This window comes from Vipera berus (assembly GCF_964194415.1).
Source record: "Vipera berus genome assembly, chromosome: 1".
Taxonomy (NCBI): domain Eukaryota; kingdom Metazoa; phylum Chordata; class Lepidosauria; order Squamata; family Viperidae; genus Vipera; species Vipera berus.
Window position 1 is genome coordinate 310,612,080 of NC_138202.1, and position 20,180 is coordinate 310,632,259.

A 20,180-nucleotide genomic window follows, 5' to 3' on the forward strand; every position below is an offset into this window, starting at 1 on the left:
GCAGTTGTTTTAACCCCTAGGCCACAGGCTCTTTCTCTCTTTATTAGCTAGGAAGCAAGGGAGATATCTGTGCTAAGTATATATATGTATGTGTGTGTAAATTTTTTGGATTGCTAACAAACAATTAAAGGGAGACTGATATGCATTTTTAAGCTTTTTCAATTTTTCCCCTCTTCTATCCTTTCCTTCCTTTTTTTAAAAAACAAACAAACAAACAAACATGGGTTTTTTATTAATTGTTTTAAATTGTATTCTTTCATTTTTCTGAGACTAAATTTCAGGAAACGTAATGTAACTTACATATGAATGGACACTATGGAACTGCATTCATATTTATATGTGATTAAATATTATTAAATACAATAGATATATTTCTGGGTGTGTGTCTGTGTGTGTGTGTGTGTGTGTGTGTGAGAGAGAGAGAGAGAGAGAGAGAGAGAGAGAGAGAGAGAGAGAGAGAGAGAGAGAGAGATGCTTGAAATCTTATTGCTCTGTTGTTTTGTTAACAAAATGTGATGAAATTTACTATGATGGTAGCTCCTGTATGTGAAACATTAATTTCCATATGCCAAGTTTGGACTAATAGGTTGACATAATTGGTACAAAGGGAAGGCATATTTATAGGTTATTATGCTTCATCTTCTGTTGTGGAGCTGATTATTAGGGAAGATTGAAATATAAGAGATTAATTCACAATGTTTTTGATGACTTTGCTGTGTATGTGTTTAGGTGTGTACTTTGTCAAAAAAAGAATCAGTGTATAGGCTGGGTCAGCTTGTTCACAAAAGCCTTTTCACACATGGCAACACACAGGAAACAAAGAGAAGGATCATTTCAACTTATTTTCAAATTATTTCAAGCCAGGCCACAAAACAAATACTGCTAGTGAGCCTAGAACTATATTGTATTGATAAAGACTGCAGTGATAGCATCTTGAAAGACTATGGCCTTTTCCCTTTCTTATATCCCATAGGGCATAACCCTTTTCCTAATGGTTTTTGTTTGTTCACTTGCTTATTTGTTTCCCAGGCTTAAAACATGTCTTGTAACTATTTCAGCATCGTCTCTTCAAAGCTGACTCTGTGACCCTCTATACCAGGGGTGTCAAACTGGTGGCCTGTGGGTGTCAAACTGTAGGCCACGCCCACCCTGGCTCCACAAAGGCAAAAAAATGCTGCAATACATCATGATACATCACAAGACGTGACCGAGCTTGACATCCATGCTCTATACCAGAGGTCCCCAACCGTTTGGGCACCAGGGACCGGTTCCGTGGAGAGAGGTTTTTCTGCGGACCGGAGGGGACACGGTTTTGTGCACTGCCTGCATCCTGCAGATGGGGATTTGCTTGTTTGTGTGGATCGGTTGTTGGCATGCCGTGGCCTGGTACCGGTCCACAGACTGGGTGTTAGCCACCCCTGCTCTATAACATAAAGGCAAAGCCCTTTTAACACCCAAGAACGACATCCATATTCTGCAGTTGAGCAATCATTGTAAGACCATACCCAAGGTTCACTCTGATTATTAGTATTGTGTAAAAGAAAAAAAAAGCCAGTCAATCCTGGGAAAATGAAAATCTATTTTAAATTAGCCTCTTTGGATTGTGCTGAATCTAGTGAATCTTGATGATTTAATAGAAAAATAAGTTCATAGGAATGAAATATAATAATCAAAAATTAAGTAAGCATAGATTTTTTTTGTAATTTCTTCTCATCAGTCTCCTTTCTGTTATCCCAAGCCCTCTATAAGACAACTGAAACATAAAAGAGCTTTTGATTATATTCTCTGCCAAGTTTATTTAAAGTCAATTGTCACATAGCTCTGAACAGCTATTTTAATAGCATGATGGATGTTCATTATCTCAAGTGAATGTCTTAATATTTGTGAATATATTGTGACTGTATGGGTGTCATCCTGTGGAAAGATTAAAGTATGTGAGTCAAAGGATACTGCTTATGGTGTGAAGTAATTAGTAGCATTATTGTAATATGAATATGTGTTGTAGTTATGATTCTTCAATTTTTCATAATAGAATCCGTCTACCCGAGAAGCTTTCATTACTTATTATTTTCTGCCTGACAAAGGAAGGAAAAAATGAATATGAAAAAGTTGATTTATTTGATACAGCTGGGTAGAACCCAATAAATTACACTATACTATTATCAGTGTACTAAAAGGGAGCAACAAGGACATGAATATCACTGTATAAGAAGTAAAACACATTCTCAATCAGAAGTACTTATATCAGGAACTATGCAGAATGTGGCAAATAATTTTAATATTTGGTTCTAAAATAATTATGCCAGTTTAATATCCATATGTTGCAATTTAAAGGTTTTTAAAAATCATTTTATTCCCCCATCCCAGATTTTCCATGAGAAACCTTCTGAGATGATGATACACACACACAAACACAAACACACACAGACACACAGACACACAGAGACACAGAGACACACACAGAGACACAGACACAGACACAGACACACAGAGAGACACAGACACAGACACACACAGACACACAGACACACAGACACACACAGACACAGACACACACAGACACACACAGACACAGACACAGACACAGACACACACAGACACACACAGACACATATATGGGGCCTAGCAAGGTAATCTAAAAATAGTTAACAAGCATCACACACACACACACACACACACACACACACACACACACACACACACACACACACACACACACACATATATATATATATATATATATATATATATATATATATATATATATATATATATATATATGTAGGTCTAGAGTCTCGGGTTTCTTCCCGCGTTCCTTTCATCTTCAGAAAGTTGTGGCGACGTTTCGATGAAATCCCATCCGTCATCATCAGGCCGGAGTGTTCCTCCTGCTGCTTTCAGGAGCAATGCGTGGTCTGTCTGTTCCTTTCCTTCCAACTGCCGGTGGGGCTGTGTTCCGACTGGGTGGAGGCGTGGCTGCTTTCTGATTGGGTGGGGGTGTCCTCCGACTGGGTGGAGGCGTGGTTGTCTTCTGATTGAGTGGAGGCGTGGCTGTCTTCTGAAACGAAAACATATATATACACACACACACACACACACACACACACACACACATATATATATATATATATATATATATATATATATATATATATATATATATATATATATATATATATATATATATATATATATAAACACTTAAACAACACAATGTACTGTATTTAATAGTAGGATGTCTTATTTTCTGTTCCCTTTATTTTTTGAGCAGTATATATAATATTATTTCACTTGGCCGTATATAGAATTGACAATAGCAATTGTGGTCCCTGTTTACAGTGACCAGAATTATAAGGTTGGAAGATCTTCGACATCTTCTAGTCCAAATTCACAGCAAGAGCTGGAATCCCCAGACTATCCCAGAAAAATGGCAGCCCAACTGAAAACTTGAAAATTTCCAATGATGGAGCATCTATGGCTCCAGAAGGTAGTCAGTTCCAAAACCTATGAATCTGTTTTGTTTTATCCAGACAGAGATTAGAAATAGTTATTGGATTTTCTTCTCACACAGGATCAAATATGTGTAAAGTCAATGCCATCTCTCCGAATGTTTTTTGTCATGTTCATTTATATGCCATGAATGTGTCAATTAGTGAGAAGTAAACATGTGGTTTTTTTTATTTCTAACTAGGTATTAAAATAAGCTTTAAAACTGCAGAACTTGACGGTCTACTTTTTCTCTCTATGTCACCTGGTAATCAAGAAGAATTCATTGCCCTTCAGTTAAGAAAAGGCCGTCCTTACTTTCTCTTTGATCCACAGGTAAAATAGTGAAAGTTGCATGGCTATTTTTAATTATACAGTAGAGTATGTATGTATGTATGTATGTATGTGTGTGTGTGTGTGTGTGTGTGTGTGTGTGTGTGTGTGTGTGTATGTATGTATACTTGCTCTTTCCCTTTTTCTCATAAGAGTTTAATGTAAAGATTCTTAAACTATCGGTCCAGACCCCTGAAAAGTCATGAGCAACTTAATTGTGGGTCACATTTTTTTTTGAAAATCTGATCAGATTTGGACAGACAAATTAGGAGCATCATCAGAACTTGCTAGGGGTTTTACATTTCATTTTGCCTGAGCAACAGACAGTAGGCAACTGATGTATCATAAAGTTTAAAAACTCTGTGATGTACAAATTAAAATTTATTTTTTCAAACTAATATATTTTTTCAAACCTACACTAATTAAATCATTAGTTTTATTTATGGGTGGGTTCTCACATAAATTCATTTATCATGCATGAGGATCATATTACTGCAGAGTCTTAGAATGACTAACTAGATCAGTGGCTTCAGGTGACATATTCATCCCTAACAAGGAGAGAAAAACTGAAAAATTTGTACATTGTAATCAATCAGATAATCAGTTAAGTGGAAATTGAATGAAATTTCAAAATTGCAATTATCTGACCTTTATAAAATTTTATATTAAAGCTATACAATAAAATATTTTTATAGATAAAAAACAAGGAAAATGAGAGCATTCCATTGGCTAGTAATTATGATATTGATTGTAAAAATAACCCAGTTAATAACAGAGTATCCCATTTTGAAAAAGGTAGCTGAAACAAAAATTCATTCTCCTATTCATTCTCCTTCCTACTTGTAGTAGCAGGAAGTTTTTATTGCTTATTTCAAAGAAAAGGGTTTGGAAAATAGACATATTTTTTCCAGGGAATTAAATGCAGGTTTCAAAACTTTATTATTAATTGATACTTTTTTTTCAATTTGAAATTACAGGGATTTCTTATATAAGGGTATTTCTTCCTGTTCTTTCAATTGACACTCATCTCTTAATGTACAGTCTATCAATTGTACTTACTTATTTATTTCAGGTGCTGTTATGTCATTTTAGCCACATAGCAAATCTAAGTGGCTTATGAAAATAGTTACAATAAATTCTCTCTCTGTGTGTGTATGTGTGATTTTATAACTATAGTTGTATCAATAGCATTATAATAAAAATCCAAATAACAACTATGCCATTAATAATGCCCAGATACACCCTATATTCCCCTATCCTCTTTATTAGTCTCCAAGGACCTGCCTATTGTGATGGAATGTGCACTGCTTAGCATACGGATAGGATTTTGCCAACTCAGTTTATCAAAAACAATGCAAACATATGTCTAGTATTCCTTGTCTGCCAACATCACTTCAAGTATTTCTTCTACTACTTCATTTACTGAGGTTTCTCTGTAATTCAGGATCAGTGTACAGGTTAAGATGTTCTGGGACAATCCCATCAAGACACACTCCCCCCCATTAGAGTTTGTTCCAGAGGCTGATTAAAATCTAAAAATGGCTCTCATGTCATTTTGAAGTTGTCCATGTATGCTCTGAAATCCAACTGAATCGATCTGACACCTGAGTTATGTAGTTTGTATTTTGAAATAAAGTCTTATTTAATTTGCTTGGCATTTTGTAAGTTTAAATAGTGTATATAAGACATGCATTCATGTTAATGTATAATTTTCTTCAATATACTATGTCTGTAATTTTTGCAGGCAAGATAAATAGATAGAGCATGCATTCCATGGTATCTGGATTGTATCTTGGTCACAAAGTACATTACAAAATTCAGGAATACATGAAAAAGTTGAAAAATAACTTTATTCTAATCCATATATTACTTGGGCAAGTACAAATACTTGGTAGAGGACAGGAAGGCCTGGAGGAACATTGTCCATAGGGTCGCGATGGGTCGGACACGACTTCGCAACTAACAACAACAAAGTACAAATACAATAGATTCACTTAAAAATGTAGATTTAAAAATATTCCCATTCTTAGTACTACATATGATTAAGTGCAACTTGCTTTCCACTGTGTCTAGACAAGAGAAAGCTAGAGATTTCTCCAAAACTGATCAACATATAGCTATAATTTGTGTGATGTCCAGTCTTGTTAATTTGTGCAGCATCTTGCTTAAGATACTTAAATGTGTTTATGGGTGAATGCCTTTTACTTCAAAGCAATTTCTATTAAGGATGATTGTAAATGGATTGCAGACTGTAGACAAATTCAGCTTTTCACATGCAACAGAAACACTGGAAGGAATACAGAGCAAAACTACAGACATTGCTCCCATATTTAAACTGTGTTTGGCATATGTGATTATATAATTTGAAATTGGGAATTTACACGTGTGATTTTAGATAAATAACATATAAATACTCCAGACTGTTGCCAAAATATATAAAGAATCACTTTTGTAGACACCTGATCTTTGGCATGCAACATCGTTTGTAACAATTTTAACGCTAACTAAGTATACTTTGATGAGACAGCATTTAATAAAATGCTCATTAATTTCATCATTAGCAAGGGTATGCTAAGAAGTAAGCCAGTTTCTTATGTCATGCCCAATTAGCATCCCATGCTAGTAATCCCATTAGTATTGTTGAATTCACTAATGGAAAAACTAATGGGCATGCTACCAGGGCACATTAATTGGGCATGACACCAGTTCTGGTTTTAATTATTAAACTATGATAATGAAATGTGTGTTTGTAAAATATTAAAATGTTGAAATAGGGTGGAAGATAATAAAAATAGTGTATGAATAGAAAATGAGCCTAGTCGTAAAATGCATTATCATGGATAACTTTTCTATATATAATATATGCTTACCAAGATAGCATCATGTTTTAAAACATCTGATGAATCAACTTAAACTCTGCTACGGCAGTTGTGAAGTTTCTCACTAATGCACTGAATTTCACAGAATTAATGCTTATGGGCACTATCACAAAGTTTTGAGCATACTATGAACTAAGGCTTTAGATGATAAAAACATCACGAAAAACACACAGGTGACACCTGCACTCCAATTAATTATATTAGAGATGCTATATAATTATTTTTGTACTTCTAGAATTTTAGATTAATGTATTTCTGGAATATCCCTACAATAAAGAAAAATAACAGCAAACTTTAAGCACAAATTTGAGGATATGTGATAGCTGTAGTTATATGCTGTGTTAAAGATGTTAAATATATTTTGAGCATTTCTCAGCTATTGAAACTGTGATAACTGTTGTCCATTTTTAATTGCTGGATAGATTATTTTCTGCAAAAAATATAAATAATGTGAATTTAAATTAATTGCCATTCATTTTAAACAACAAACTTTAAGAATGTTTCTGTATCATTTAAAGTGGCTTAAGGCACTCAAAATTTAACCAATATATTTCTGATAATAAATCATGTATTCGTTCTCTTTCCTTTTCTAAGGGATATTTTTATATTTGCATCTGTTTCTTCATACCTTCGCCAAATTTAAAATGTGTTTGTGTGTGTTTATATATAATTTATCATATAAAGCTCATTAGATCAAAATGTTTGTGTAAAAGCTTATAATTATGGATATGCTTAGAAACATTTATTTAATGCCAAAAAAGAAAAGTGAGATTGGATAGAAATTTAATACGAAATTCTTATATACAAATTAATAATCATTTTCAAATGTTATATGCTCGCTTTTGATCTATACCTTTAAAAAAACTATCATTATTCTAAAATTGCTATCATTTATTTATTCAAACCTAGCTACTACATGTCTTTTGAAGAGAATGCTCCTTTTCAAGTTAGTAGCCCCAATGCCATAAAGAATTGTTCATAAATAATCTGTGGAATGTTTTTTAAAAAATAGTGTTAAATTATATTGATCTTTTGTGCCTTTGGATATGGAACTAAGACATTCTTTCACTTCCTACATTCATATATTCTAGTCTGCAAAATTAAAACAAAATCAGACCTGGGAAGCATTTTGACAGAAAACCAACTGGAAGTATGAACACTGCAGACAACTGTGAGGCTGGAAAAAAAAGTTCATCTTCATAACCAGTTCCATCAACTTTAGATCTCTTACTCTTTTGATTCCAACCCACTTTAGAGGATTGCTAATGTAAAGATAAAATGGTGGGAGATTCCCATATAACCTGCCTTGAAGTCCTGAAAGAAAGGTGGGACATAAATAAATGGAAACTGAATATTTTAATTACTTTTTAAATTGTGGATCACAGTTGGATCACAGTTCTGGCCTGATGAGCAGATGCTAGCTGTGGCTTGGAAGGCATTTGCACAACCTCATATGGTATACAACTTGCACTCTCTCCTGGATTGGGAAGGCCAGTCATTCATGCTTTACTAGCTTCATGTGGAAGTTTCAGCTGGTCCAGAATGCAGTGGCAAGGACACTGGTGGGCATGCCTCCATATGCCCATGTGTCATGCCTACTCCTCAAGCTGCATTGACTGCTAGTTTGCTTCTAGATGCTGATTATAACCTTTAAATCCTACGTAGCATTGGGCCTGCTTATCTCAGGGACTGTTTGTCTCCTATGGTGTCTTTCCAGCCAATACGAGACACCATATTGAGTGATCCACATTCCTTCAATTATACATCTTTTGGGACCCTGGAAGCATACCTCTTCTGTTACATGTCTATGGAGATTCTCAGTCATCCAGGGCATGGTTGTCCCAAAGGTACCTTTTCAGGAGGAAAGTGGACTTTGTTTTTCTTTGAAGACATTTGGCTTCTCATCCAAGATGAATCAGAGCTGAAGAAACTTCTTGGATGAGAAGCAAAGCATCTTCAAACAAAAACAAGAAAGTCCAGTTGCCTCCTGAAAAAGCACCTTTGGGACTTCTCTGTTATAGTATCTGCCTACTAGAATACGGTTCTCCTGAGATCCATGTGCCTCCCACTACTCTCCCAAATTCAGGGCTAGGGTGAATTATGAACTGTATTTGTAAATATTTTCTATATTGTTGGCCAAATTCACTATTTTGTATGTGTGCGTTTTAATATTCTTTTTAAAGATTCTTAAATTCCAATGAAAAAAAAATATTGTTTCTTTTCTTATATTTTATTTTGTTGGCTCTATTATGAGCTACTCAGAGTCATTCTGGAGTAGTGTAATGCCTAAATCAAAATAATAATAGTTCTAATTATTATAGGGTTCTGCTATTGCTGTAACTCCAGTAAATGATGGTGGAAGGCAATATAGTGATAACAACTGGCATCATATAAGTGCAATAAGAAATCAAGCCTTTGGAACAATCATTATAGATGGGCAATTCTCAGGTAATGATCTCATTATGATCAATTTAATTTTCTCAAGAGTTTCTTCCACCCATTATTTCTAAGCTATTCTGTGAATGTTTATCTTATGATTATTTTCTCTGTTATAATTTTGTATGCTTTCTACCAGGCTAGCACACTTTTCTGAGATCCGGCTTTTTGTCTTATAATTTGTTTTATCTATAAAACTAAAACAGTGAGTTTTGATTCAACATATTCTGGTTCACATTTAAACACAGCTATTATTTTTTTAGGTTCCTCATCAGCTACAAGTGGTAGTACCATTATAGGAGAAAATACAGGCATTTTTGTTGGAGGACTTCCACAAGACTTTATAATTGAAAGAAAAAACATAGGTGAGAAGGCTATACTAGATGAATCTTAGAATTCATTCTAAGAATTAACAATGACATTTTTTCTTGTGTGCAGCTAAGCATGGCCTGTTCTTTCCCCACCACTTCTTTACATGCAGACGTCTTTATCCATTTCACTAAATATTCAGAAGTTGATTTTCTGCAACTATTATTCTTTTAGTATCTTGGAAGGTATTTATTTCTTTTACAAAGCCTGATTTCTTCAGTACTGCTTGCTGAGATTTGTGAATGCTGGCTTACCTGCTTGATAGAGAAGCATACTACTGTACTACAAAGAATAGCTTGACAGCACAGTAGCTAAGATATAATCACCATATAAATGTAAAGTGTAAAATAGTATGTTTTAAATTCAATAGGATGTTCCCAACTGCCCCTCCCAATAGTTGTTCTATTCAAATCCTTCACAACATTTTTTTTTGTTTTGCTGCTGCAACAATATTTTGTTTAAGGATCATATCCAAGTAACTGTTACAAACAGGTAAGTGTTTCTGTTGATTCTGGGAACTACCCTGCGAAAGCAAGGAAGGATATCAGTTTGAAAAGATTCTCTTCATTTTGAAATTCTAATAACTTTGCAATTTGTTTATTTATTCATTAATCAGGCCCAACTAAAATAGTCACAAAAGGATTTGTGGGGTGTCTCCGTGATATCTTTTTGCAAAAGATGCATCATCCATATGAAGTCTGGGAACCTTTAAAATGGGAAAAGGCATTAGAGCAAAGAAATGCTTATCACAGTTGGGAAGGTTGTCCTACTAGCCTTGAAGATGGAGCACATTTTCTTGGGAAAGGTATAATCATATGGTAAAATTGTTAGAAAAAAATATCTGTTTTTCTTTCTGTTTTAGACAAAAGATTATTGCTCCGACATTGGAGGTTTTTAAGAAGAGATTGGACAACCATTTGTCTGAAATGTTATAGGGTTCCCTGCTTGAGTAAGGGGTTGGACTAGAAGACCTCTAAGGTCCCTTACAATTTTGTTATTATGTTATTATTACTTACCTTTTGGTTCTGTTATTTTTGAGCATGTATTAAGTTAAACTCAATGAAAACTGAAAAATCCAACGTTATTTAAAAATATAAAATTCATAAAAAGGGAAAAATCATATCAAAATCAGCCAAAGCACAACTGGCTTGTAAAAACAGAGGGATGGATGCAAATGAATATATAAAAAAAATCTGCCTGTCATCCACTGTCTATTTCCCCCCCTTTTTTTAGGAGGGTATCAGTTGAAAAGAATGGATATGTTTTCATGTATGTTGCTAATATGTGTGCATTACTAATATACTGTATGTGGAATGAATTACAGATTTATATATATCTTACATGTATATGCTTGAAAACGTAGACCTGCATTCCTTAGACTGATATTATATGTAATTCTATGCATGATTCATATTAAATTTAATTTTCACTTATAGCACCTATAGTATAATATTCTTGCCTTTCTCCTTAAGGTTTCCTAGAACTCCATTCAAATATTTTTCATGGTGGCATGGATTTTGAGATCTCCTTTATGTTTAAAACAGATCAATTCAGTGGATTACTTCTGTTCATTTACAATAAAGATGGTCCTGATTACATTGCTGTAGGTTTGTTTGTTGTTTTTGCTTGGTTGTTTTGCTTACTTGGTTTAATTGTAGATTGCTTGTGAGCAGGATGCAGACAATTTTTAATGAAATATTTTCATATTTTGGAATGGCCAATTGAGGTCACTTGTTGCATAGATTTTTTAATTCAATTTTAAATTGTAGAAACATTGTCTCTGGCTTGTAAAAATGAAAGAAACAGACACACATAGAGAGACACACAAATTGATTCTCCTCCCATTCCAGTTCTGTAAGAACTGCAGGCAGCAGGATACGTCCTGTTGAACTGACTTTGGATATTTTCATTTTATGTTAAAAATGAAATATTATACAAAAAAGGATATTCTTTACAAATTCATTTGAGAAAAACTGTGTATATCACAAAAGCTTGGATTTTGCTTTTAAACCCAGTAACCCCAGCAGTATTTGTAATTTCTTGCATTGTTTTTTATTTCTTCTCCCGGAAATTCAATAGTCATTGAGACTTAAAACTATATTCCTTAAAAATCACTGCACTTTTTGAATGATTTAAATTCAGATGCTAGATTGGTTGTTTTTTTCCTGCAATCATCTCTCTCTCTCTTTCTCTCTCTCTCTCTCTCCTGTTTTAATTTCAAATGGCAGGCAGAACTGAAAAGTGGAAGTCTGATTTTCCTACTAAATAATGGCATTGTGTCCACAAATGTGAATCTCTGGTTGGGATTGTCTTACTGTGATGGAAATTGGAATAAAATTATTTTGTCAAAAAGAGGATCAGTAGCTTCAGCAAGGATGAATGAATGGACAGATCATGTGATGGAACCTGATTTGGAACAGCTATTTGTAAACTCTCCAGTCTACCTTGGAGGGACTCCAGTTGAGGTCCAGGGAACATTTAAAGAGCTGGGCTTAGAACAGGGTGTGTACTATATGGAAAGTAGGAAAAGGTTTGCACATAAATAACATGGTGCACATATTTATTGGAAATGTTTATAGCTTGAATCAAAGTTTGCATGGGGGGGGGGAGAAATCAGCAAATTTCACTTTGATTCGTGTGTAAATAGAAATGTATCCATTCATCTTGCATCCCCTCCTGTATGTTTAAGTAATATTTACGTAATTATACTTAAATAGGACCACTTAGTATGTTACTTTGAATTCCATGCTACTTTTTAAAATTAAATAATTAATTATATTCATTATACTATTACTCATGCTTAGTTTAACCAATGTAGCTAACAATAAATATTTCAAAGCTACACATAGAAATAAACAATCTCTGGTGTAGAGATGCTTTGTTCAAAAATAATTTTAAATGCATGTATTTAATTAATTTATAAATAATACATAATATATATATGCCAATTCAAAGGGGCAGTCTGGTGTAGTGGTTAAAGCACCAGGCTAGAATCCCTGAGCTCCTGAGTTCTAATCCCATCTTAGATACAAAACCTGCAGGGTAATTTTAGGCCGGGCACTCTTTCTCAGCCTTTGGAAGCAGCCAAGAACAAACCAAATCTTGCCAAGAAAATTGCAGGGATGAGTCCAGGCAGCTGCCAGGAGATAACACTGACTTGACAAATTAGAACTCCAGACTTGTATACTTATTATTTGCTGCAAATGTTTCTGCCTACTCCAGAGTCAGTAGGTTGGGAGATGTTACTAGGTCACCTGTAACTGTGATAATGGCTACTAGGCAAAATGGGCATTACATCTTTAAATGGTAAGACAGCTTGATACCTAGTACAGATACAGCTTTTTAGGTTCCTTGCACCTAAATATCTGATAACATGTAATGCAAAAATTTAGACAGTATTATTTAAGAAAATAAAACTACGGGAAAATAATATGCTTATAAGTAGGTAGCAATGATACTCCAAACATATCCAAATTCACATTTTCTATACAATTAACCTGGGAAATATGCATTTGAAATCCCGCAAAAGAATATCCTCTATGACAGACATGTCAAACTCATGACATCATGTGATATCACGTGACGTATCGGAGCTTTTTCCCCACTGCCGACAATGGGGTGGGCGCGGTTTTGTCGCGACGTGTCCGGCCTGCGGGCCGGCAATTTAACACCCCTGTTCTATGATATGAATAAAATAGTTAATCACAAATCACATTAATTTGTATTTGCATTTGAGCTACAATTTCAAAATCAATCTTTTTGCCTGTTTTTTGCTGACCCTTCCCAAAAGTAGCATGAAGCAAAAATGTTATATAGCCAAACAAACACATAGAATCATAATCGAAAGTTTAACATTTATATGTAACTCCCTATAGAACTAAAATGTAGCACTGTAAGAAGTAAAACGTGCTTTTAATTAACAGCTGAAGCCCTTTACCTGCTGCTAATCCCCTTACTATTTGCTAGGTTTTGGAGGCTGCATGAAGGATGTTAAATTTACACGAAGTGCTGTCGTTAACTTGGCATCTGTGTCCAGCAGTGCTGTCAGAGTCAATCTGGATGGATGCCTATCAACTGACAGTGCTGTAAACTGCAGGGGAAATGACTCCATCTTAGTGTATCAAGGAAAAGAGAAACATTTATATGATAATGGCCTGCAACCATTTACAGGTACCACAGTGGCTCCTTCCTTAAAGGTATGATTTTTGTTCACTTTGCAATGATTCTATATTAATCTCTCTCTCTCTCTCTCTTTCTCTCTCTCCCCCTCTCTCTCTCCCTCTTCCTCCCTCAAGAATATTTATATCGGGTAATTGCTTCTAATGAAGGGGGATCTGTATCTAGTGCCTGGAGCCGTAGCCGCACAAGAGAATCAGGTAATTAATGTTTCTGCATAGTGTTCCCACATGAAGTCTTTATTTAGGTTGCCAATATGTCAGTATGGACATATTTAGATTGGCACTAGCAAAACACAGTAAGCAAGTAATGCAAGAAATTCAACTCAGTCAATTTTACAGCTTTGCTGGCTACAGACTGATAACATACGAGTAAGAAGTTTCGGGTATGGAAATTCTGTTTTCTTTTTCTTTAGATTTTTATCCTATCTTTTACTTTTCATATATAACGCAAGGCAACAAATATACCACTACTTTTTCCTCCCCCTATTTTCCCTCACAACAACCTTGTGAGATGAGTTGGGTTGAGAGAGAGTGACTAGCCCAATGTCACACAGCTGGCTTTCATGCCTAGGGCAGGACTAGACCAAAACCTTAACCATTACACCAAACTGCCTCTCTTTACTTGTTCCTTATACTTTTGCCTTATTTTTACAGAAGTAATAATAACATTCCATAAATGTATTTTGAAAGTGATTTCCTTCTGGACCGCACTTCAAAAAATCCAAAAAGAGCCCCAGAAAGAAATCCTTTGCTTTTTCCATTCTACCTATTGGCCAATATTGATTATATTTCTTTGGGGATTTCTGAATTCAATTTTTCTCCTTTTTTTAAAAAAAAAGGGCAGAATTGGAAGAGGCACAGCTGGACATATCTGTGGTTCAGATGCTTGGAAATTGGCATGTATTTATGATGGTTGCAGTGTCTTGGGGTCATGTGATTCCCTTTTGCAGCCTTCTGACAAGCAGTGTCGAGGGGGAAGCCAAATTCACTTAACAGATATGTTGCTAACTTAACAACTATAGTGAATCACTTAATAACAGTGGCAAGAAAGGCCCAATTATGATTGTAAGTTGACAGTTACCTGTACTCAAGAAGGTTAACACATCTGTAAAAGAAAATATTACCTTCCCAATCTAAAAAAATTAAAAGTAATTTAAAATGAGTATTAAAGTAAACACTAAAATCATTTAAACAAATAATTCAGAAGGGGTGATTCAAAAGGGATCACATCTAATATTGGTGGAAAAGCATTCCTTCCCACAGCTGCTAACTGCAAATAGATGTCTAGGTAACAAAAGTGCATAAGTCACAAAAGCTGATTTCAACATGTTTTTTTTTTCAAAGCAAAGGGTTTTTACTTGCAGATGTTTTGCTTATACAGCTTAATGCCACCATGTGGTCAACCATTCTAAAGCAAGTAAATGCAGCCATATTTTTGTCTTAATTGTCTGACCAGAAGTAAGTTAGACCTTAAATTTTTGTTTACAATCTGACCAGAGCACTAGCAGCTACGTGTTCCCAAGGGCTAGAAAATAATTGCACTATTTAATTATTTTAGTCAGTTTTGTTATGTCCCCTATGAAAAGGCCATCTGCTATACCTTGCTCAGTGATGTATTTCAGAACCAATAAAACCAATATATTTATGTAAGTAATGTCAGCAATCTGATACGCTATAAGTAGATCTGATTGCTACTTTTAGGAGGCATCATACTTGGACAACATTTAGAAAAGTTACATATCATTTCTATGCAGTTCCCTTCTCTCCCCATTGGAAAATTTTTAAAACAAATCTGGCTAGGGAGGCCTAAAAAGAGAAATACTTAGTTAAGAAATGCTTCAGCAGTTCTAATCATTAAGATTCTTGAGTAGATAGGCATTTATGGCAAAACCATTATGTATCATTCTGCCGGAGAGTTCTTTAAGCCTTTTCTTTTATCCTTTGTGCAGTCACCTCAGATAAAGTTGTTTCTTACTAGATTTTTATTTGATGTAGCAGTATTTAATAAGTAGATAGAGGTTATTAAAAACTAGAATATTTTACTATGTTAGTAAGGCTCCAATGAGTTGAGTTTTGACTATTCTTAATGCTTCAATGAAAGTTTCCATTAATCATTTCCCATATACTGCTAAATAAGCAGCACCTATCTGACTTTGACTAATCTCTGGAAGCTAAGCAAGATAAGACATGGATACATCATCAGGAAATATCATGGTTGTAGTCTAGGTAAAAAAAAAGTTGAAAAAAATATTTTGAAAGAAGGCAACAGCAAAACACTTCCATATTGTTGACAGGAACCTGTTCATTTGAACCTGATTTGACATAGATTTCATATTTATTTTGTAAAGTAAACAATCTTCTCAGTTTCCAGTTGTTCTTAACTGGTCCACAGCAAAACATTCTATGCACATATAATAAAGCAATTGGCCCAACTCACTTTCTGTTGTCTTTGACAGACAAATTCTATGGATAATCTGGAATAAGATTAAATACATATTCTATAGGGTTATTGTTGTGGGGGATGGCCCATTAAATTTTGCTTTTAGGGAGCATTCAATATACAAATATGCAATATACAAACTGTATAGATTTAGTATAAAACAAAATTTTAGAGAAAGTTTTTGGATTTCTTTTCATTCAATGTAGAGTCCCACTTTATCAACATCTACTTATCATTCTTTCCTGGTAGTGTCATTATGCTGTTTGAACTATTAAATTCCACTTCATTCTCTTTAAAGTGATGTTTCTTTGATACCTCAACTGGAGAATGAAGAACATTACATATGTAGAGTTCTGATAGTTTTGAAATATAGCTAATGCTGAATGGCTCAAGATGTGTAGTCATATTAAATCAATGCTGGAAAGTTACAACTCTAATAAATTGTATATATGCTAATGGTGAACCTGATTTACTGCAACTATTAAAAGTGAAGAATGGAGCAATAGTCTTCTTAAGTCTGCTGTTCTCTCTGTTTCTCTTTTATTCATTCGCAGTACCACAAAAGGTGCTGACTCTCTCAAGAATTCACAGCATAAATGGTTACAGCATTGAAGTTACATGGAATGAACCAGTTGGGGTCAAAGGTGTAATTGAAAAGTATATTTTGAAAGCTTCCAGTGAAGATGTTTCCAACATATTTATTGTCAGTACAGAGATTTCTAATACTAGTTCATGTACAGGTATGTGCCAGTAAATATAGCTTTAAAACAATAATATAAAGTTTAGTTTTCATGTGTACTATTTATTGGCAAAATGATTTCCAGGAAATGCCATATGAGGAAATGAATATCCAAGTGCCATTTTGTGGAAATCATTTCATCAATATTTTAACTTTTTTGCCGGCGTGTCAAACGTAAACTCAAATATTGCTTATACATTCTGTGTTTGCATAACTAGAAGAAGAAAGAGAGCAGCCCAGGCTTTGTATCAACAAGGATAGAGTGTAGTAAAGTCAAGACAGAGTTAAGTAGAGAAGAACTCATTTTAGTAGTGCTCAGGTCAAAGAGAAGATGGACTTTGAAAGGGTAGTCAGTTTCAGATCACCATCTTTATCAGAATTGGCTAGACATAAACAGGCTAAAGGTTGCAGGAACTCTTTTTTTTTCTATTCATTTTCTTTTTTGTGAAATTTAGTTTGTTATCACTAATGTGAATTTTTGAATCATTTTAACATTAATTCTAAAACTGCAATATATATATATATTAGAAGGCTGACTTGCAATCCTTTATAAGTAGGAGTTATATCACAGATGCTTTTTTAAAATTTCAGTATAATGGAACATTATTATTGTGCATGCTAAAGCACATCTCTCTAGCATATATTTAAGCTTATTTTACATTCAAGGAATATGCCCACAGAATGAAATGGCTGGGCAATTGTCCAGGTGGTAGGGCAATTGCCCGTTCCCTTGGCATTATCTGATTCTGTTGTTTTCGGTGTAGAAATACTGATCTAGAAATTGCCTATTGTAACCGGCAAATTGAGAAGAAATAATGATTAAGTTGAAAAGCTTATTCTATATGGTGGGGCTGGAATGTCGGGTTATAACCCAGAAAAGTGTTTATTATAAAGGCAATGAAAACATAATGAGTATGATACACTGAAATGGCAGTAAATCAAGGCTAGATTGTTGGATGCACATTGATCAAAAGTAGATTATGATAGATAGATAGATAGATAGATAGATAGATAGATAGATAGATAGATAGGCAGGCAGGCAGGCAGGCAGGCAGAAGACAGACAGACAGATAATAGATAATTGTTCATATAACAGTTTTAATGGATCAGGCTTGTCTGTTTTAGGGACGCGGTGGCTCAGTGGGTTAGGACGCTGAGCTTGTTGATCAGAAGGTTGGCAGTTTGGCGGGTCAAATCCCGAGTGCTGCATAACAGAGTGAGTGCCTGTTACTCATCCCAGCTTCTGCCAACCTAGCAGTTCGAAAGCACGTAAAAATGCAAGTAGAAAAATAGGGACCACTACGGTGGGAAGGTAACAGCATTCCGTGCGCCTTTGGCGTCTAGTCATGTCGGCCACATGACCACGGAGATGTCCTCAGACAAGCGCTGGCTCTTTGGCTTTGAAATGGAGATGAGCACCGGCCCCTAGAGTCAGAAACGACTAGCACACATGTGCGAGGGAACCTTTACCTTTACCTGTCTGTTTAGAAACAGGAAACAGAAAATATTAAAGGAATCTAAAATTGCGATTGAAGCAAGTCTTGATATAAGTTAAGCAAATGAGGGAATAAACATTGGATGAAACATCTATCTATCTTGTGTTTCATCACAAGATTCATTCTTGGTCCTATAATATCTAACCAAGGCTTTATTTGATCCAACTTTCAGCAAAAATGAAGTTGTTCATAAAACCAGTAGCTATTGATTATCATTGCCAGTGGATCTAACTTTAAACCTCTTTTTTACTAAAAAATATAGAGCAATGGATTATTCATCACTGCACCTCCTATTTATTAGGGAATAGAGTATCGATCTAGTTCTCATGAAGAATAAAATGCTAGATTGGTGGTCTAGTATCCAGTCCTTAGGAACTGAAGGAAAAACTTTCTTTGGTGGGACTGAGTCTTCTTGAAATAATGTAGGCTTTATTTGTTTGTTTTGCAAAACGAATTTCAAATTTATAAGTCACCTTGAATGTCCTTTTCAGACCAAAAATAGAATCCAATGAATCTATTTAATCTTCTGCAAGCTTATCAATATTTTTTGCTCCACAATTTCTTAGACAGCTCTTAAAAATAAATGTTTCTTATATAAGGGATGGTGGTAGAAATTAGTATGTTAACTTTCCTTTGAATAAATATAGTAATATAATATACATCTTTAAATTTGAAGGAGCATATTTTTTACTAGTGGAAGATTTAAAGTACATGAGGCAATTTCTTATTGATTTAGAGAGCTGGCAAAACTTGAGTTAAAAAGTTTGAAGCTTTGAAAGCATTATGGTCAACTGAATGTTTTCCAAGGACTTTTCACTTCAGCTACCTGATAATACCAGTTTTACTTGCTGTTTGCTTAAATTCACATGAACAGACTTTTGTCAGCACAAATATTTGGAGAATGACAGTTCTGATATCTCCAAGATAATTCTGAACAAACATCAGCATTTTCTATTTATTGCTCACTCTTCCTCATTGATTGTATTCTTGGTTTAAATTGTATCAGTCATCATTTTTGGCAATCAGACAAATAGGTTTTGAAATTAAGTGACATTAAAGAAATGTACCTTATTTTGTAAACATTGGCTAGAATATAAAGAAAAACTGGACACCTGTTCTGCAAAATGTCATTGAAGTTCCTGTAAGTTTCAAACCAGATTTGATATGAAGTGGGGGGAAAAAGGGAGGGATGCTTGGGAAGCAAAAATGGAAACCACTGTATATAGTGGTTTATTGTCCATGACCTTAGTGGCTTAAATACCAAGTCAGTATTTAATAAAATTCTCCTATCAGTTGACATATGCAAGCTGAGTGTGAGCTCCTATTTCTGAAGAGAAACTCCAATGATAGGAAATCATGGACACAAGGTTAATTGTAAATCTATTCTTAATGGCACACTCATCTTTTAAGAACTATAATAGGTACCAAGACTTCAGATCTTGGGCTCTCCACACAGCAACTCTCATTGTTTCTTGCAATAGAGGATGTCAGGAGAGACATCCTATGCAAGTGAGCAAGGAAGAGAAAAAAAATGAAAACACACATACAATTTATTTAACCATTATTTGATGAACAGATCAGAATTGGATGGGTTCACCTATTGTACAAAGCCAGAAAAAATTAAACATAGTAGTTTCATGGAATGTGTGTTCACAGCCAAAGTAATAATAATTTCTGTCTCCCATAGCTCTCCTCTATTAACTCATTCACACCTACACAAATTCTCTCCCTCTCTCCTATCTATCTATCTATCTATCTATCTATCTATCTATCATCCATCCATCCATCTATCGATCCATCCATCCATCACATAACATTCTTCCA

The 20,180-nt window shown here is 34.7% G+C and overlaps 1 protein-coding gene across 1 annotated transcript in view; it reads left to right on the forward strand.

Moving 5' to 3' along the window:
- USH2A (usherin) overlaps positions 1 to 20,180 on the forward strand; it is a gene marked incomplete at both ends in the record, with an annotated part of 493,855 nt that overhangs the window by 149,766 nt on the left and 323,909 nt on the right. Inside the window, 9 exons of the mRNA XM_081312822.1 lie at positions 3,692 to 3,822; positions 9,020 to 9,146; positions 9,398 to 9,499; positions 10,120 to 10,308; positions 10,976 to 11,106; positions 11,732 to 12,005; positions 13,470 to 13,673; positions 13,799 to 13,879; positions 16,676 to 16,861. Of these exons, the coding sequence (XP_081168948.1) occupies positions 3,692 to 3,822; positions 9,020 to 9,146; positions 9,398 to 9,499; positions 10,120 to 10,308; positions 10,976 to 11,106; positions 11,732 to 12,005; positions 13,470 to 13,673; positions 13,799 to 13,879; positions 16,676 to 16,861 (1,425 nt within the window). The remainder of the gene's footprint in view (positions 1 to 3,691; positions 3,823 to 9,019; positions 9,147 to 9,397; positions 9,500 to 10,119; positions 10,309 to 10,975; positions 11,107 to 11,731; positions 12,006 to 13,469; positions 13,674 to 13,798; positions 13,880 to 16,675; positions 16,862 to 20,180) is intronic.